Source organism: Eucalyptus grandis, chromosome 3 (genome assembly GCF_016545825.1).
Source record: "Eucalyptus grandis isolate ANBG69807.140 chromosome 3, ASM1654582v1, whole genome shotgun sequence".
In the NCBI taxonomy this organism is placed as follows: Eukaryota; Viridiplantae; Streptophyta; class Magnoliopsida; order Myrtales; family Myrtaceae; genus Eucalyptus; species Eucalyptus grandis.
Window position 1 is genome coordinate 64894229 of NC_052614.1, and position 15828 is coordinate 64910056.

The following is a 15828-nucleotide window of genomic DNA, read 5'->3' on the forward strand; positions in this document are numbered from 1 at the left end:
AAAACAAGCTTGTTATTCATCAAAGAGAATACAAAATGAACAAACAAAATGAACAAAACTATCAATAGAAGAAAATTAATCCTTGGTAAGGAATTCAACTCGATAGAAGTAAAGATGAGCGAATCTAAGTTTTGTATAAATTCCACCTGGAATTTGAACCTGCCCGTTGAAACAGGTTCCTCATTTTTTTAGAACTTGAAACCTACCTTGCATACTTTAGAACTTGAAAATTATCTTGTTATAGGTTCCAAAGTCTATCCAGGTTCCATTTATATTATTATATAAATGATTACAATTTACTAATTATAACTTATATTTAAAAGAAAAAACCACAAAAAACCTCAAACTTTGTTCAAAGTGATAAATTTACCCCAAACTTTTTTTTTTACATGAAAAACCTCGAAATTTGCTATTCGTGACACATTTACCCCAAACTTTTTTTGTGACACAAAAAACCCTGAATTTTCATTTGTGTGACACATTTACCTTAAATCATAAGGGCATTTTGGGTTTTTTTTTTACTTTTAAAAACTTTTTTTCTTCTTCTTCTTCTTTCTTCCCTCCGCTGGCCATGGAGGAGTCGATGAAGGAAAGCCGGCGTCGGGTGATGGCGGCCCTTGTTGGCATCAAGCGAGGGTACCCCTTGCCAAGCCCTCACCGGTGTTGAGCAAGGGCCTCCCTCCCCAAATTTGGCGAGGGCACCCTCGCCCAATGCCGGCGAGGGCTGCCCTCGCCGGCGTCAAGTGAGGGCACCCCTTGCCAGCATTGGGCCCTCGCCCGACGCCGGCGAGGGCGGCCTTAGCCAGCCCAGGCGAGGGTGACCCTCGCCCGACGTCGGAGAGGGCGGCCCCAGCCAGCCCAGGTGAGGGCGACCCTCGCCCAACGCCGGTGAGGGCAGCCCTCGCCGGACCGCGGAGGGAAGAGAGAAGAAGAAAAAAAATTAAAAAAAAAAAACATAAAGAATAAGACGAAAATGCATTTTTTTAATAGGGCTTTAAATGTTTTTTTCTCGAGGCATGTCGAATAATTATAAGTTAAAAAAAAAATTATTGGTTTTGAAAACGCTTCGACCAAGCCAATATCTTAACCTAGAGGATGAAGTCGCTTTCCAATCGTCATTCCATGGTGTGTCAAAAGGGGTGGTTGATGCTGGGAGCTTAATTTATTGGATGTAGAGCAAATCAAGGATAAAAGAAGGGCAAAACTGCATTTAGGACTTTGGAACAGTTGCCACTCAGGTGAATGAACATATCAAGTTGCAGTTCAATTAGCTCCTTTCACATGGGGATAAATCTATTCTTTTTATGCAGCATCAGTTGACTCTGAATTTTGAAACTGTCTTTGCATTGTCATTGAATAATTTGTTTTTATAAAATAAGTCCTTCCATCTCTACATCACTACATGAATTTCCAACTTTAAAAAAGCTTCCTCTGGAGAATAGATTAGTTCGATGAGTTTGGACAGACATAAAACAGCGTGAGAACAAATGAAGAGATCTCGCTGAACCAGTGAAGGATTCTCTATTTAGAACCTCTAGGGAGGTTTCTGCACGTATAGAGTTTCGAGTTTTCGACATTCGAGGCCGAAGTGTCAGCTCCCGATCCACACATGAATCGAGCCCACGTCTACGTCTTGATCTTCTGTTGGGTCTTCTTCTTGCATGTCGAGGCGCAAATCCCGCCCCAGGGACCGATTATCTCGCAGGATGACTCGAATTTCCAGCCGAGCCTCGTGGTTGTCATGGCAATACTCTCCCTGATGTTCTTGCTTGCTTGCGTCCTCATTGTCTATGCCAAGTACTGTCTCTCCAGCAGATCGGCCATCCATGGCAACCCGGAAGCTCGTCTTGGGCTCGCGAGGTCGAGATCGCAGTTATCAGGCATCGACAAGACGGTGATTGAGTCGCTCCCTTTCTTCAGGTTTTCCTCGCTCAGGGGATCGAAAGAAGGGCTCGAGTGTGCGGTGTGCCTCTCCAAGTTCGAGGACGTCGAGATCCTCCGGCTGCTGCCTCAGTGCAAGCACGCCTTCCACATCGAGTGCATCGACCGCTGGCTCGAGAACCACTCCAGCTGCCCCATCTGCCGGCTTAGGCTGAGCGTGGAGGACCCGGCGATCTTCACCTACTCAAGCAGCATGAGGCTATGGAACCAATCCAGCCGACACGATGACTCGAATCCGGAGCTTCTCTTCGTCCAAAGGGAGGAGGGTAATCGCGGGTCCTCCAGGTTCGGCATCGGGAGAAGCTTAAGGAGGATGTTCAAGGCCGACAGGGAAGATGAGGTCTCAATCCGGGATGCGGCCAGAAATGCCGATCAGGACCCGAGAGGTGACCTGCACAAGTTCAATCACAGGATCCTGGTGCCTGACGGGTTCTTCAAGAACAGGTGGAGCAATGTGAGCTCTTCGGACCTGATGTTCCTGAATTCAGAAATGCTGAGCTCCGCGTCAAGCAACAGGTTCTCTTCCCTGGAGGCAAATCCTGGCCAGTCCAAAACCAGCAGAGCCAACGACGAGGGCCAAATTGGGAAGATCAGGGAAGAGATGGAGCTGAAGAGACTGTTCGAGAGCAAGCCTGGCCCGAAGAGCTTGACTAGCCCGGCCCCGACTGCGGGCCTTCCTCCTCCGACGGCGATGGGCAGGTCGAAGTATCTGGTGCTGGATGAGAAGAGGTCGATGTCCGAGATCACAGGGGTGTCGAGGCTTGGAGAATTGAACAGGAAGAGCAGGTACACCCAAGAGGCTTCCTCACAAGAAAATGGTTGGGGGTCATCAAGGGAGGAGAGGATGAGAAGGCTGTGGCTGCCAATTGCCAGAAGAACAGCTCAATGGTTTGCTAACAGAGACAGAAGATCTCAAGACTCTGAGAATCAGAACCTAAGACTAAAACCAGAAGATGTATAGGCTCTTTTGCTGTCTTTTTTTTTTTTTGGGAAATTGTAGATTTGACTTCTGCATTATTGTTGATCTTCTGTTTCTTTTTCTTACCCTTTTTTTTTTCCTTTTTTGGGACACAATTCATGAATATCTCAGAGAACGGAGTAGGAACATAGAATTGGCATGATAAAGAGCACGCTGTCAATCCCTACTTTTGGGCTTCTCTTAAAATATCCTTTGTTGTTCCTCTTTTGCGGTTATACACAGAAAGTAAGAAAAACCAAAATTCTAAGTACATATTTTAAAAAGAAATTGATTTTTTTTGGTAATATTCTATTTATTTTGTGAAAAATAAATGATTTGAAAACATTTTTATAGATTTGGTCTGATAAGAGAGTACTCTTGTCAATCCCTACTTTTGGAGTTCTCTTAAAATATCCCTTGTTGTTCCTCTTTTGCTGTTATACACAGAAAGTAAAACACCAAAATTGTAATCTTTTATATTTAAAAAAATCAGTATGATCCGTTTGTTTTGCTAAGAATAAGTTATTTGAAAAATATTTTCCTAAAAACAATCACTTGTATTGTTTAAAATAATTATATCAAAATATTTTCATGAAATATAAAAGTATTTTGTATTTATTTATTTTTCGTAAGTGACACAAATGATCATTTTCAAAAAAATTATTTTTGAATTATTTATTTCCCACAAAATGAGTCTAAATTTCAAGTATCAAAAGATTTAACACTTAAAGATGTATAAAGGTCTATTTGATAACACGTTAAATAGTGCATTTTTTTCTAGAAAAAAAAAAAAAAATCTATTTGATAACATTTTGTTTCGAGAACATATTTGTTCTCAAAAATATATTTGAAATAGAATTAATAAGTAAAAGAAAAATTGCTTCTTTGCTCCTGGGCAAAATCAAACCCAAACTATTTGTTTTTTCTTTTTTCTTTCTTTTTTTTTCCTCTTTTCTTCCCTAGCCGATCATCGGCGGGGGCGGGCGGGAGGGGGCGGCGAAGGGCTTCCCGCGCGCCCGGCGGTGACGGTCGGCAGCCGGCGGTCGTGCGGCGATGTCGATTGGCGGGTCGGCAGCGGCGACCGGCGGCGGGAGGTGGCGGCGGCGACCGGCGAGCGGCGGCACCTGGGCGGCAGCAGCCGCCCGGCGGTTGGCGGGCCGGCAATGGGCGACCGGCGGCGACGGCAAGGCGGCGGCGGCGGTGGCGGCTGACACCGGCGGCGGCCGGCGGCGACGGGTGGTGGACTGAGACCGCGATCGGCGGCGGTGGCGGCGGTGGGCGGTGGCTCCGAGCGGTTGGCGGTGGTCGCGGCAAGAAAATGAAATAAAAGAAAATTAAAAAGAAAATCAGCTTATTTCTAGAAATTATTCCAGGAACAAGAAGAACTTTTTTGCTTCTTGTTTGTTCCCAAACCATTCCGGGCTAAGTTTTTGTTCCGGAACAAAAAACAATGTGGCGTTACAACGGAGTTTCTGTTTTTTTTTTGTTCCGGAACAAAAGAACGAAAACCATGAGAAATGTAAAACGTTCTCATGCAGAGCCTTCACGTCTCTCTCTTGCTCGCGGCTCACTCTCCTCCTAGCTTGCTCGAGACTCACCCTTGCTCGTTCAAGCTTCCACAACCCTCGCTCGTTCTTGACTTGCCTTTGCTTGCTCACCCTCGCTTGTTTAAGTCTCACAACCCTTGCTCATTCTTGACTTGCCTTTACTCACTTGCCCTCGTTCCTCTTTTCCTCTAAAATGTTTTGTTGCTGTTATCATTTTGTCGCAAAAATTGAAACAAAAAGAAAAACAAGTCTGTGGATAGACTTTAGGAGTGTTTGATAATATTTATGTTCTTAGGAATAATTTATTTTCAGAAATAGTTTTTTTTTTTCTATTTCTACTATTTGAAAAAGTTTCTAAGTAAAACAACACATTTGGTAATCTGTACAAAATTTCTATTCCTTAAATATAAAAAGAAAAGGAACGTGTTTGGTATGCCCCACAAGTTTTTTGCGATATAAAATTTATTTTAATTTTTAAAAATTTTTAGAGATTTTTTTTTCTTCTCTCTTCTTCTTTCTCCTCTAGCTAGTTGTAGGGGGCAACGAGCGAGTGGTCGGTCGATGGTGGGCAGGCAAGGGGCGGCAACCTACAATGGCGGGGGGGCAACGATTGGCAACATGCGAGGGGCGATGGACAAAGCAACGGGCGGTAGGCAATGAGGAAGAAGAAGAAAAAAAAAAGAAAAATGACTTATTTCTAAAAATTGCTTTTGGAAATAAAAAATTATTTTTTCTACTTCTTGTTTTTATTTCAAATCTATTCCATAGTCACTTTTAAAAAAAAAAAAAAATTATTTTGGGGTATAGAAAAATTAATCGACATTACTAAATGGATATTTATTTATTTATTTATTTCGGAGAACAAAAGAAAAAAATAAATAGGAACATTGCCATATGGTGCCTTTGTAACCGAACTAGGAAAACACGGTAGGTTCCAAGGCAAAGAGAGTGGGTTTCAAGTTCCAAAAATTTTAAGCCAATTGTCAATAAGAAATTCCAAGTTCCAAGTCTAAATCTATTCATTCTAAAATCAATTATCCTTAACATGACATTCGATGGGATATCATGAAAGTTTCATAGGGGTGGAATTAGGAATGCTTTTGTAAATTTAAGGGTATGAATTATGTGAAAATCAAAAGTAAAGAGGCCTACTCGAAAATAATAAGACAAACGAGCGAGAAAATGAGGAAAATTCCGTTAAGAATTGCCGCATATTCCCTCGGCCTTGGCCCTCATCGGGAACCTCGTCATGCAGACGCAGAGCACAAACGAATCAAAATCCACCCCCTCCCCTCACTCCACATCCTTTTGTCTTTTCTTATTTACTTTTTCTCCCTTTTATTTATTCCCCCTTTATTCCCTTGTTTATCACATTTATTCTCTCATTTTTACACCTTACGGAAAAAAATTCCATTACTTGTGTCAATCACTCATTCTGTCCAGAAAAAAAAAGTTCCTAATTCATCATTTAAAAAATTATCCACGCTAGATTAGATAAATACCAAGTACACAACTTACGTTTCTAGCAAAAAAAAGTACACAAATTACGTAGTTTTCGTATATATTATTTTTAATAAGTACTTGCATCGAGATGACATTGTAAAAATAAATTTAAAATGTTTGTTTCGTAAAAATTAAATAATTTAAAATTAATTTTTGCAAAAATCATGATTTGGAACAAAAAAAAATACATATTTTTTCATTTATCAAGAATCTTTATTGATTTTGACCAAAAAAATAAAAGAATCTTTATTGATAGGAAAAGCTCTATGCGGCCCTTCAGACGTAAACCTTCGGGAGCTGGCATAGTAAATCACCTTTAGGATCCTTACTTAAGTCGCGAGTATTTGGAGATTCGAACTTGTTCCCTCAGTAATGAAATAGTGAAGCCCAACCATCACGACTATCTACAGGTGGGTTGATATGTAATTTTTAGAAAATATGTTTGTTGATATGTAATTTTCAGAAAATGTGTTTCTTTTAACTCGCTTGTTTTTTCACGAGACAGGTGGAGGCTCACCTGGATTACTGCTCACATATATTTTATTTTTGACACGGGACTATTATAAAATCGGACTGACAAACAAAAGCCAATCAATCAAAATTAAACAAAACAAAAAACAAAAAACAAAAGACAAGAACCAAAAACCCTCTCTCTCTCCCAAAAACTTATCTACCACCTTCACACTCTCTCTCTCTTCTTCTTCTTCTTCTTCTTCTTCTTCCTCTCCTGCTTCACATACTGAACGTTCCAGAGCTCCAATTCCTACTGATTTTCCACAGAGAGAGAGAGAGAGAGACAGAGAGAGACAGAGAGGCGAACGGGATTGCTGGAGGCAACGGAGGGAGGGATTGAATGGTGAGGATAATCCCCATGGCCTCCTCGATTCGGCCTTCCCTCTCCTCCTTCCGCTTCTCCGCCACTTCCCGGTTGGGCCCTTCCCCCTCCCTTCGCCACGTCCCTTCCCGGAGGCTCGCTTTCTCTCACCTCGGCAGCGGTACGTTCTCTCTCCGGCTTTGCTCTTTTTTTTCTTTTTTTTAAAGCCCTATTCCTATTCGGGTTCGGTCTGTTTGCTCGCGTGCCGGATTGGTTTTTGTAGCTTTCCGGCGCGATTGGGGGTCCGCCTAGGCTTATGTGATTGTGGGTATGGGTTAGATTCCTTGTGTAATCCTCTCGGTGGGTGTGTGTTTGGTAAAGACTCGGTTTTGCTGGTTAAAAAAACTTGGGTTTTGACTCTGCGGTCCGAATGAGTGTTCGTGCAAGTGGGTTGATTGAAAGGTGATTCGGGAGATGTGTTCGCTTGAATGAATGTGTTAAAAAGGGTAACTTGCTTCTTTGGAAGCAATGACTCGTCGAGGGATGAATGGATAAGTAAGAAAAGGTAGCAGTTGCTCGTTGAGTATGCATTCAACTAGCTACTAGCATTTTGAATTCGGGGTGTGTGGTAGATTTATCGTCGTCTTCTTCATCTGAATTTGTAAGTTTGAAGAGCAGGAATGTTGATGACTATCAAAGCCCGAATTTTATTCTTGCTTTTGACATTTTAGCTTCCATTATGTATGGCTGAGTACTTTTGTGTTTACGGATAAGTTTGTTTGTTCATTATCACCAGTTGAAACCACACTGCAGTCTGCAATGCCATGAATTCCTTTCGCTTGTAGAATTTGCTGAGATAAGGAAATGGTTATTTTACGTTCTCCCATATCATAGATCAGTGAAAAGAGAAATTATCTGTTTCCATGAGTTTATAACTGTTATACCAACCTGAAGTTCTTTGCTGAATTCTGAATTCTTGTTCAGTGGTATCCCAGTCTCAATCGTTTGGTACGAGAGCCTCTAGGTTGTTAGGAGGACAGAGCAGTGTCACGGCTGCCAGTACCCCTGGAAATATCTCACAAGCAAGCACAACTGCCACCCAAGAGAATATTCTGGATTGGGTTAAACAAGACAAAAGAAGACTGCTTCATGTTGTCTACCGCGTGGGAGATTTGGACAGAACCATAAAGTGTGTATTCTCATTCCTGATTGAGATACATGTCACTTTTCCTCTATTTTCCCTTCCTGTCTAAGTTCACAACAGAACTTGGATCCATAAAGATGTCTGTTTTGTGCAGATTTTACACAGAATGCCTTGGAATGAAGCTGTTGCGTAAACGTGACATACCAGAAGAAAAATATACAAATGCATTCCTTGGCTATGGACCAGAAGATTCCCACTTTGTGATTGAACTCACTTATAGTAAGATAACCCACCACATGAATAGTTTGCTCCATTCACACACACACACACACACTGAATTATGGCATGTAAATTGCTGATTACTCATCTTTGGTGAGCTTTGCATCGTAATTCACTGATCATTTTGTTGGTCTTTGATGTTATCTAATTTATGGTATGGCCAGATTATGGAGTTGACAAGTATGACATTGGGACTGCTTTTGGCCATTTTGGCATCGCAGTTGATGATGTAAGTTCTAGCAAAGAACTCTTCCTTGTAAGTTTTTTTGATGGTGTGGTTGGACAATCTTTAACAAACTTCAGAGGTAGGCTCTGTGCTAGACACCAAAATGACAGGTGCATCATGACACCAGCCCCTTCTCTGCAATTTTTGATGATGTATTCCGTCATGTAGAGCCATGTTAATGTAATTAGTCTGACTCAAGTCATCGTAGCTGCCGACTACGATTTGTCTCCTCTTCAGTTGCAGTGTGATCCAACCCCTTTCATTCTTAAGATCTACCAAATGAGATACATAATTTTTTTGCAAATGGTTCCACTTGTCGTGATTATCCAAATGAAGTTTTGATTCTAATTTATATCAGCAAAAGCAATATGTAATTTGATGAAAGAGTTGTCAGGTTCCTTCACTTATGTCTTACATAAAATGTTCAAAACAACTGAAAAGTAAGTACTCGATTGGGCTAATGAATCATGAGGCATTGAGGCCAAGTACTTATGATCTGGAAATTACTTCAATTGTTGCTTGACAAACTCGACTTAAACATGATAGCAATATGTAGGACTTGAGATGCTTCTGACTGGCTTGAATTTTTGCTTGCCTCTCAAATTTCATACCAATAGAGATTATGGTTGCATCACGCCTTCTAAAAGTCATGTGGATAGCTCAATAATGCTTGTCAGATGCCTGGTGCAGCTATGGGTTGGATAGTTGCTTACATTGTGATATGTTGATTAGATTGCCAAGACTGTGGAACTCATAAAAGCCAAAGGTGGCAAGGTAACTCGAGAACCAGGTCCAGTCAAAGGGGGCAGCACAGTCATTGCATTTATTGAAGATCCTGATGGTTATAAGTTTGAACTTTTGGAGAGAGGTCCCACTCCGGAGCCACTTTGTCAAGTAATGCTTCGAGTAGGCGATCTTGATCGATCAATAAGTTTCTACGAGAAGGTGAGATAAGTACGCACTATATTTTGGATGCTACATCCAAAATGCAGGGTCTCATTGTTTTTATGCATGTCTTTCTTTAAGTTGTTTTTATTTCACTTCCAGTTCTCGGTATGTACTTTTTATATAAATTTTGTCATGTCTACCAGGCTTTTGGTATGGAGCTTCTTCGCACCAGAGATAATCCCGAGTACAAGGTAGCTCAATATCCTTTTATTTGCAGTATCATCTTATAATATGTTTGCCATATATCAAATTTGAAGATTGATGATGTCTGACCTGTATAGTCATGTATCCTTATTTTACCAAGAGCTGTAAGTTGTTTGAAGTTTTTTATGAGTTGAAACTTTTTGTAGCGAGATACTTATATTACATGATTTCTCTGTACTGTCAAGTTCTTCTCGAGTGCAAAATTATTATGCATCCTTAAACTGTTGGAAATGTGTTTGTTTCTATTTTTTGTATGTGTCTCCTTCTCTGCCTTTCTGACATTAAATTCTTCTATTCTAGTATACCATAGCAATGTTGGGCTATGGCCCTGAAGATAAGAATGCTGTGTTGGAGTTGACATATAATTATGGCGTCACCGAATATGACAAAGGCAATGCCTATGCTCAGGTACAGAGTCTCCCTTCTTTCGATTGGTTTAGTATATGGTCTTAGTTCCCTTAGAATAAATTTAAAAATTGTATTTACGGTTTCTGTGTTCACTTTTTTGTTGAAGTATGCTTAGGACTACAGAAATTGAATAATTTCTTCTTTACTTGCATAATCAAGTTTATAAGCTGAGACTAATGTATTCATCTCTGGCAGATTGCGATAGGCACTGATGATGTTTACAAAACAGCCGAGGCAATTAAGCTCTGTGGTGGCAAGGTTACCCGGGAACCTGGACCATTGCCTGGCATCAGTACAAAGATTACAGCATGCCTGGATCCTGATGGCTGGAAATCGGTGTGTGATACTTCATAACGTGTCTAACTTATGCACTTGATTGGTTGAACTGTCATATAGGAGGAGATATCTACTCTACAGACTCAAATGACTTTTACTGGTTATTTGCTGCTGCAAGATGTGACAGGCTTAGTCCCTCATCTGTGAGTTTTGACACTGGCAAAGCTGTCACCAAGGAAAACATATTTTTTGGTATATTGGTTTAGGGGCGCATACACGACCTTCCTTTGAAGGGTTGGTGTTAGATTAGAAAAGCCATACCTTACCTGACGATGGGTGACCGCAACAATCATACTGTCCATTTTCTTTTTCCTCTTCAGATCTTTGTATCTTGCAGTAATTTCCCTGGCACATGCATATTGTTGATTTTATTTGAGACGCATCCACTAGTATTCTGCACTCTCTCTCTGTCTGGCTTGAAGCATCTTCTGGTTCTTCTCATCCGGATAACTGATGTGGGTTTCTTTCTGTTAATTTGCAGGTCTTTGTTGATAATATCGACTTTCTCAAGGAATTAGAATGAGACATGGGATAGACCACTCAAAGCTTGTAGCAATCCAATAAGATACTCGAGCCAGATGAATCCTTATAACACAGTTCCCGGTGGGATTTATATAAAAAAGAAAAAGATTCCCTTTTTGTAGTTAGTGTGTGATCGCGAAATCTTTTTTTTTCTTCCTTCCCACATGCGTAGAAATAGTCAGCTGGAAACCCTGTCGATCATTCTTTTCTTTCTAGGCTGTTTCATGGAGGGGTATGATTTTGCAGATATCTATATGACCCTCCACAGTAGCTAATTGTAAGCATCAACAGTGATATCTACAGCATGTATAATAGCAACTTCTTTGTGGTTATAGGAATTGCACGAGCAAGCGTTTGCCAATTTTCAAACCGTGATTCCGAAAAAGATTCACTTCTTAGGACTTCTAAAGACGAATCTACCAGAATTCAGAGATCTTTGTCCAAAGGGCATGTTAGAACATGGAATGGAACACTATCTTTGAACTTAGGACAACCAATTTGCACGAGAGGCTGCGGCTTTTGTGGAGCCAAGAGAGCTTCAAAATCTCGGCTCCAGGTTGCTGCGCTGTTTTTTTTAAAGACCAAGTCGTGAAGTCCGCTGCCGCCAGCGTGGGCGCGGGCCAAACCATCGCTATTTTATTGGAAGATTCAGAAGCTTGGACCGACCATCAATGCTTCGGCCACAGAGACGTTCAAGAAGGACAAAAGTAGATTGATAGGGTTCGAGTGCGGATGTGGCGATGTGTTCTGTAGGACACATTGATACTCGGAGGAGCAAGCATGCATGGCCAGAATTCCCCCTTAGCATGGCAGATATGATGGAGTTTAGGATTTGACAGATGTATATATCATTGTTTCTCAGGTGGAAGTACTAAATTTTTTTAAACCTATTGCATTGATGTCAATTTACTCTTAAATCTTTCGATTGGACTATTTAGTCATTAACCCTTTGTGCTTGTGGCAAATTTTGGTCAGAAAATTGCTGAATTAGCACCAATGTTAGTGATAATGCAAAAGGTTTAAGATTAAATTAATCAAACTAAAATATTTAGAACTACATTAGCACCGATGCAATAGATTTAGTTTGCTTTTAAGAGTTAAGATAAAATTTGAGATAAGATAAAATTTATTCTATCTTGTGATTGGATAAAGTCAATTATAAAATGGATATAAGTCGGATAAAATTATCTCATGAGGGAAGTGGGATAAAAATGGATAGAATTACTAATATTCAAGATAAAAAAAAAAAAAGTAATTTTCTTGAATAATGAACTTATTAAATTAACATATTGAAATAATATATCAATATAAATATTATTTGAATCCAAAATAACAAAAATAAATATAAATTTATATTTATATTTATTACATATTTTGTGTATTTTTTATTTTAGGTATATTAGTATAGTTTACTATTTAATAAAATTTTATTAAAGAATGATGGAAGGGAAAAAGAAATAAAAGAAATAAAAAAAATAAAAATAAAGAGGTAAATAAAAATAAATTAGGTAATAGTGTTGCAAAATTTTTACCATCTTTGTTTTTGAACTTTTATGTTCGTTTACACCGATATGTTGTTTATATAAAAAATATATATGATATGATATGAAAATATTCGACTTTAATACTGTAATATATAAAAAATTTGAATTTCATATCATAATTCATCTAATCCTATTCTATTTAGAAATCTGAATGATTAAACATAGCCTTGGAACTTTTTTTGTCCCTTTTCATCGTGTCTTGTTCTTGGCTTTTTTTGTTGGATCAAGAGAGTCGAGTGATGAGAGTTTCTTATTCTTGGCTTTTCATCAAGAAAATCTTTGGTAGCTAGTTTTGTATTGCTCTTTATCATGGGAATTAATGATGAACATGTTGTATTTGCATGTGTCGTTCACTCATGATAAGATGGTATATATATTGTCAATATTAAAGACTATAAGTAATGTGAAATAATTTCAACCGAGGCTTTATATCTACTGACTAAGAGAACTATATTATATCCATTTAATTTTTTTTTTATGAAAGATGGACGTTTAAAGGAGAAAAAAGAATGCACCAATGGTGCGCACTCTTGATTCAACTGTGTATTGCCAAAACAAAAATAAAAAAGAAAATAATGGAGATTACCAAGCCAAAAATACGGTAAAATTACTTATTATTCCACAATATCTTCAAACACGTCGAATTAATATAAACCTTTATCCTAATCCACTTTTATCTGGGCCTTTGTTAAACATTTCAAGATTCAGATACAAATTCAGATTCACACTAAATTCAACGTCTTGGAAAAAAAAAAAACATGTTACTACCTTTGACTTATGCTTTTCCCATTCAATGATTTAACATGGATACCTAATTTTCAAGAAAAAAAACGAAAAATTTATGTTTGAGCACCACGTGTCGATGTCGTCCCACGTTGGCAGTGACGTCATGTCGGTAATTTGATAGAGTTAACGGACGGTAGTGGACATTGGAAGGAACGTGGAGGATGGAATGTCACTCTGATCTGTTCTTGATTATTTCCATCTATCTTGCATCAAATCAATGAGAATTTAGAATTAGATCATATTATAAGTTCTTATATTGATACAATAATACCTGATTTTAATGAATAAAAGACACCTGACCATGAAAAAAGTTCATATGATATTCTCATAAAGATCAATAGAAAACTTATTAAAGATCAAGAATCCTCATGACTCAATTCTCAGATCCACCAAAGGAGTTCCTAGAAGAACAACTCATGAATATGAAATCCTAAAATCCATCTTGTCGGCCCTGCAAAGAGGATTCTCCTCGGACAATCTCTGCCTTGCCGCCGTCTTGAAATCGACATCGCAGCCGTGTTCTTCTAGATACTGATGCGCCCTGCAGAACAGGTCGCCGCAGCGGCACTCGAACCCTAGTAAACCGACGTGCTTGTTGCACAATGTGCACCTATTCTTCTTCTTGCTCATTGTTGGTGTTGAAGTGTTGACAGTCATTGCCCACCAAAGTAGCCAAATCATCTAGAGAAACGGCAACCCCAGAAGCCGAGTTCGACGGTTGTTGTCCCGTGGCGGGCGGCGGCGGATTTCGCGACTTGGTCTCTGAGGAAAGCGGCGTAGCACTTGGAGCAGAGGCCGTCGTGCTCTCGGGCTCCTTAGAAGCCGCAACCCGCTGCGCAAAACGGCGGTTCTCCGATGAAGTCTCTGTTGGTTTTCATGTTGGATGCGAATGAGTGCGTTTCTTGATGTGTCTAAGAATGTGATTTTTGTGGGATGTATAGGTAAGCAGGTTTTTAAAAGACTAAAGTTTTTCTAATTCTACTGGGAATCGCTTGCCTAGCCCGCCCATGCCCATGATTATATCAATTAAGAGATGCGCATTATTCGATTTATTTACCGATAATATTTTATTTTCTGTTGATTTCCTTCAGCAGTATCTCCCGTATGGATTGAAAATGAATACAGCATAAAATGCACACTCTACGATAAAAAATAAGCGTGCAATTATTTCGTTTAGCGAGGTAAGTATTTGTAAATTTTTCCATGTAATTAGTAACTTATATCATTAGAAGTAACTCAATTTCTCGCTTGGTTAGTAACTTTATAGTAATAGCGGTCCTATGTTTAGGGTTTCTTTTCTATTTATATAATGTGTCTTGGGTCATTCGAGTGTATAACCTGAACCGACCCCAACTATCAAGATACTTGTTTTTTCATTCACTATTCGAACCTAAATGAGGGTGAGTTTGAGAACTACTTTTGAGGAAAGTCCTTGGGAAAATGCAAAAACCTTAGAGTTAAAGGTGTTTTTTAAAATGCAACCGTGTTTGGTAAATTGTACTTTGAAAGCCCCTTTGTAAAGTACTTTGAACAAAATAATGTTTGGGGAATTGCATTTACAAAGATCTTTGTGATAAAAAAAAAAAAAAATTGGCAAAAGAAAAATTAAAAAAATTGACCGGCAAGGGCGCGACCGCCGGCGACCTCCCGCGACCTCCGGGCGACTTTCGACTACCTCCGGCGACCTCGAATATGAGGCGGTGAGGTCGCGCGACGCCGTCGCGACCTCCGCGACCCGGATCAGGGCGGCGAGGTCGCGCGACGCCGCCTCGACCTCGGCGACCCCGGATCCGGGGCGGCGAGGTCGCGCGACGCCGCCTTGACCTCCAAGCGACCTCGATCCGGGCGTCGAAGTCGCGGGAGGACCTCGCCGCCCCGGATCCGGGTCGCGGCGGGGTCGCGCGACCTCGCCGCCCCGGATCAGGGGCGGCGAGGTCGCAGAGGTCGCACGGCGCCACCGCGACCCGGATCCGTGGGCGGCGAGGGACCCAGATCGGTCGCCGCTCGAGCCTCGGCACCAGATCTGGTCGCGACCGGACACCGCAACTAGGTGGGTCGCGCGGCCCCGTGAGCTTCGTGCGGAGGTCGCGGTGCGGCAGACGACGGTCGCGGTGACCGCGTGCCTTTGGCCACCGTAGCCTGCGACTTGCGGAGGTCGCCCGAAGCTCCGACGAAGATCACGTAGGTCGCGGCGTCTCTTTACGCCCGGAGAAGATGAACAGGTCGACAAGGGCACGCATCCGGAAAATCAAAAATTCGTGAGGATAATTTTGGAAAAAAAAAAAAGTGTGAACAGTGCGGGCGTGGCATGCCGAAAATGAAAGCCCAAGGCAGTCTCCCCCGCTTGGGCTTTCACCTTCAAAATGCAAACTTTCAGCTAAGGATCTTTAGAAATTTTTTTTCCCAAACGCCTGTTTTTAGCCCAAAGGGCTTTGGAAGCCCAAAGTAGCTTTGAAAAGTCGAATCCAAACGCAGCCTGAGACCTGACCCTAAAAGTCCCAAAAATTTTGAGTTGGGTTTGTAAGGGTCAAGTAGTTTGGGTAGGTTGGCTATTGTTGACACCCGTAGTCCTAACAGTGGATTTTGAGGCCGAAGCGAGCCCCAATAGCTTCCCCCAATTAGACACTGTTTTGGTAGGAAATAAAAAAAAATTTGCAAACTAAGATAA

At 40.7% G+C, this 15828-nt stretch overlaps 2 protein-coding genes across 2 annotated transcripts; both read left to right on the forward strand.

Moving 5' to 3' along the window:
* Nucleotides 1–1484: 1484 nt before the first annotated feature.
* Nucleotides 1485–3069, forward strand: LOC120286164 (E3 ubiquitin-protein ligase ATL42-like). The gene has a single exon (XM_039310408.1). The coding sequence runs from the start codon at nt 1610–1612 to the stop codon at nt 2900–2902; it is 1293 nt and encodes a 430-aa protein (XP_039166342.1). The 5' UTR covers nt 1485–1609; the 3' UTR covers nt 2903–3069.
* Nucleotides 3070–6605: 3536 nt separating this feature from the next.
* LOC104438247 (probable lactoylglutathione lyase, chloroplastic) lies at nt 6606–11168 on the forward strand. The gene is made up of 9 exons (XM_010051345.3): nt 6606–6944; nt 7748–7952; nt 8062–8186; nt 8351–8415; nt 9145–9357; nt 9504–9551; nt 9865–9972; nt 10168–10308; nt 10790–11168. Exons 1-9 carry the CDS (start codon nt 6803–6805, stop codon nt 10829–10831), a joined length of 1089 nt encoding a protein of 362 aa, XP_010049647.1. The 5' UTR covers nt 6606–6802; the 3' UTR covers nt 10832–11168.
* Nucleotides 11169–15828: the final 4660 nt, after the last annotated feature.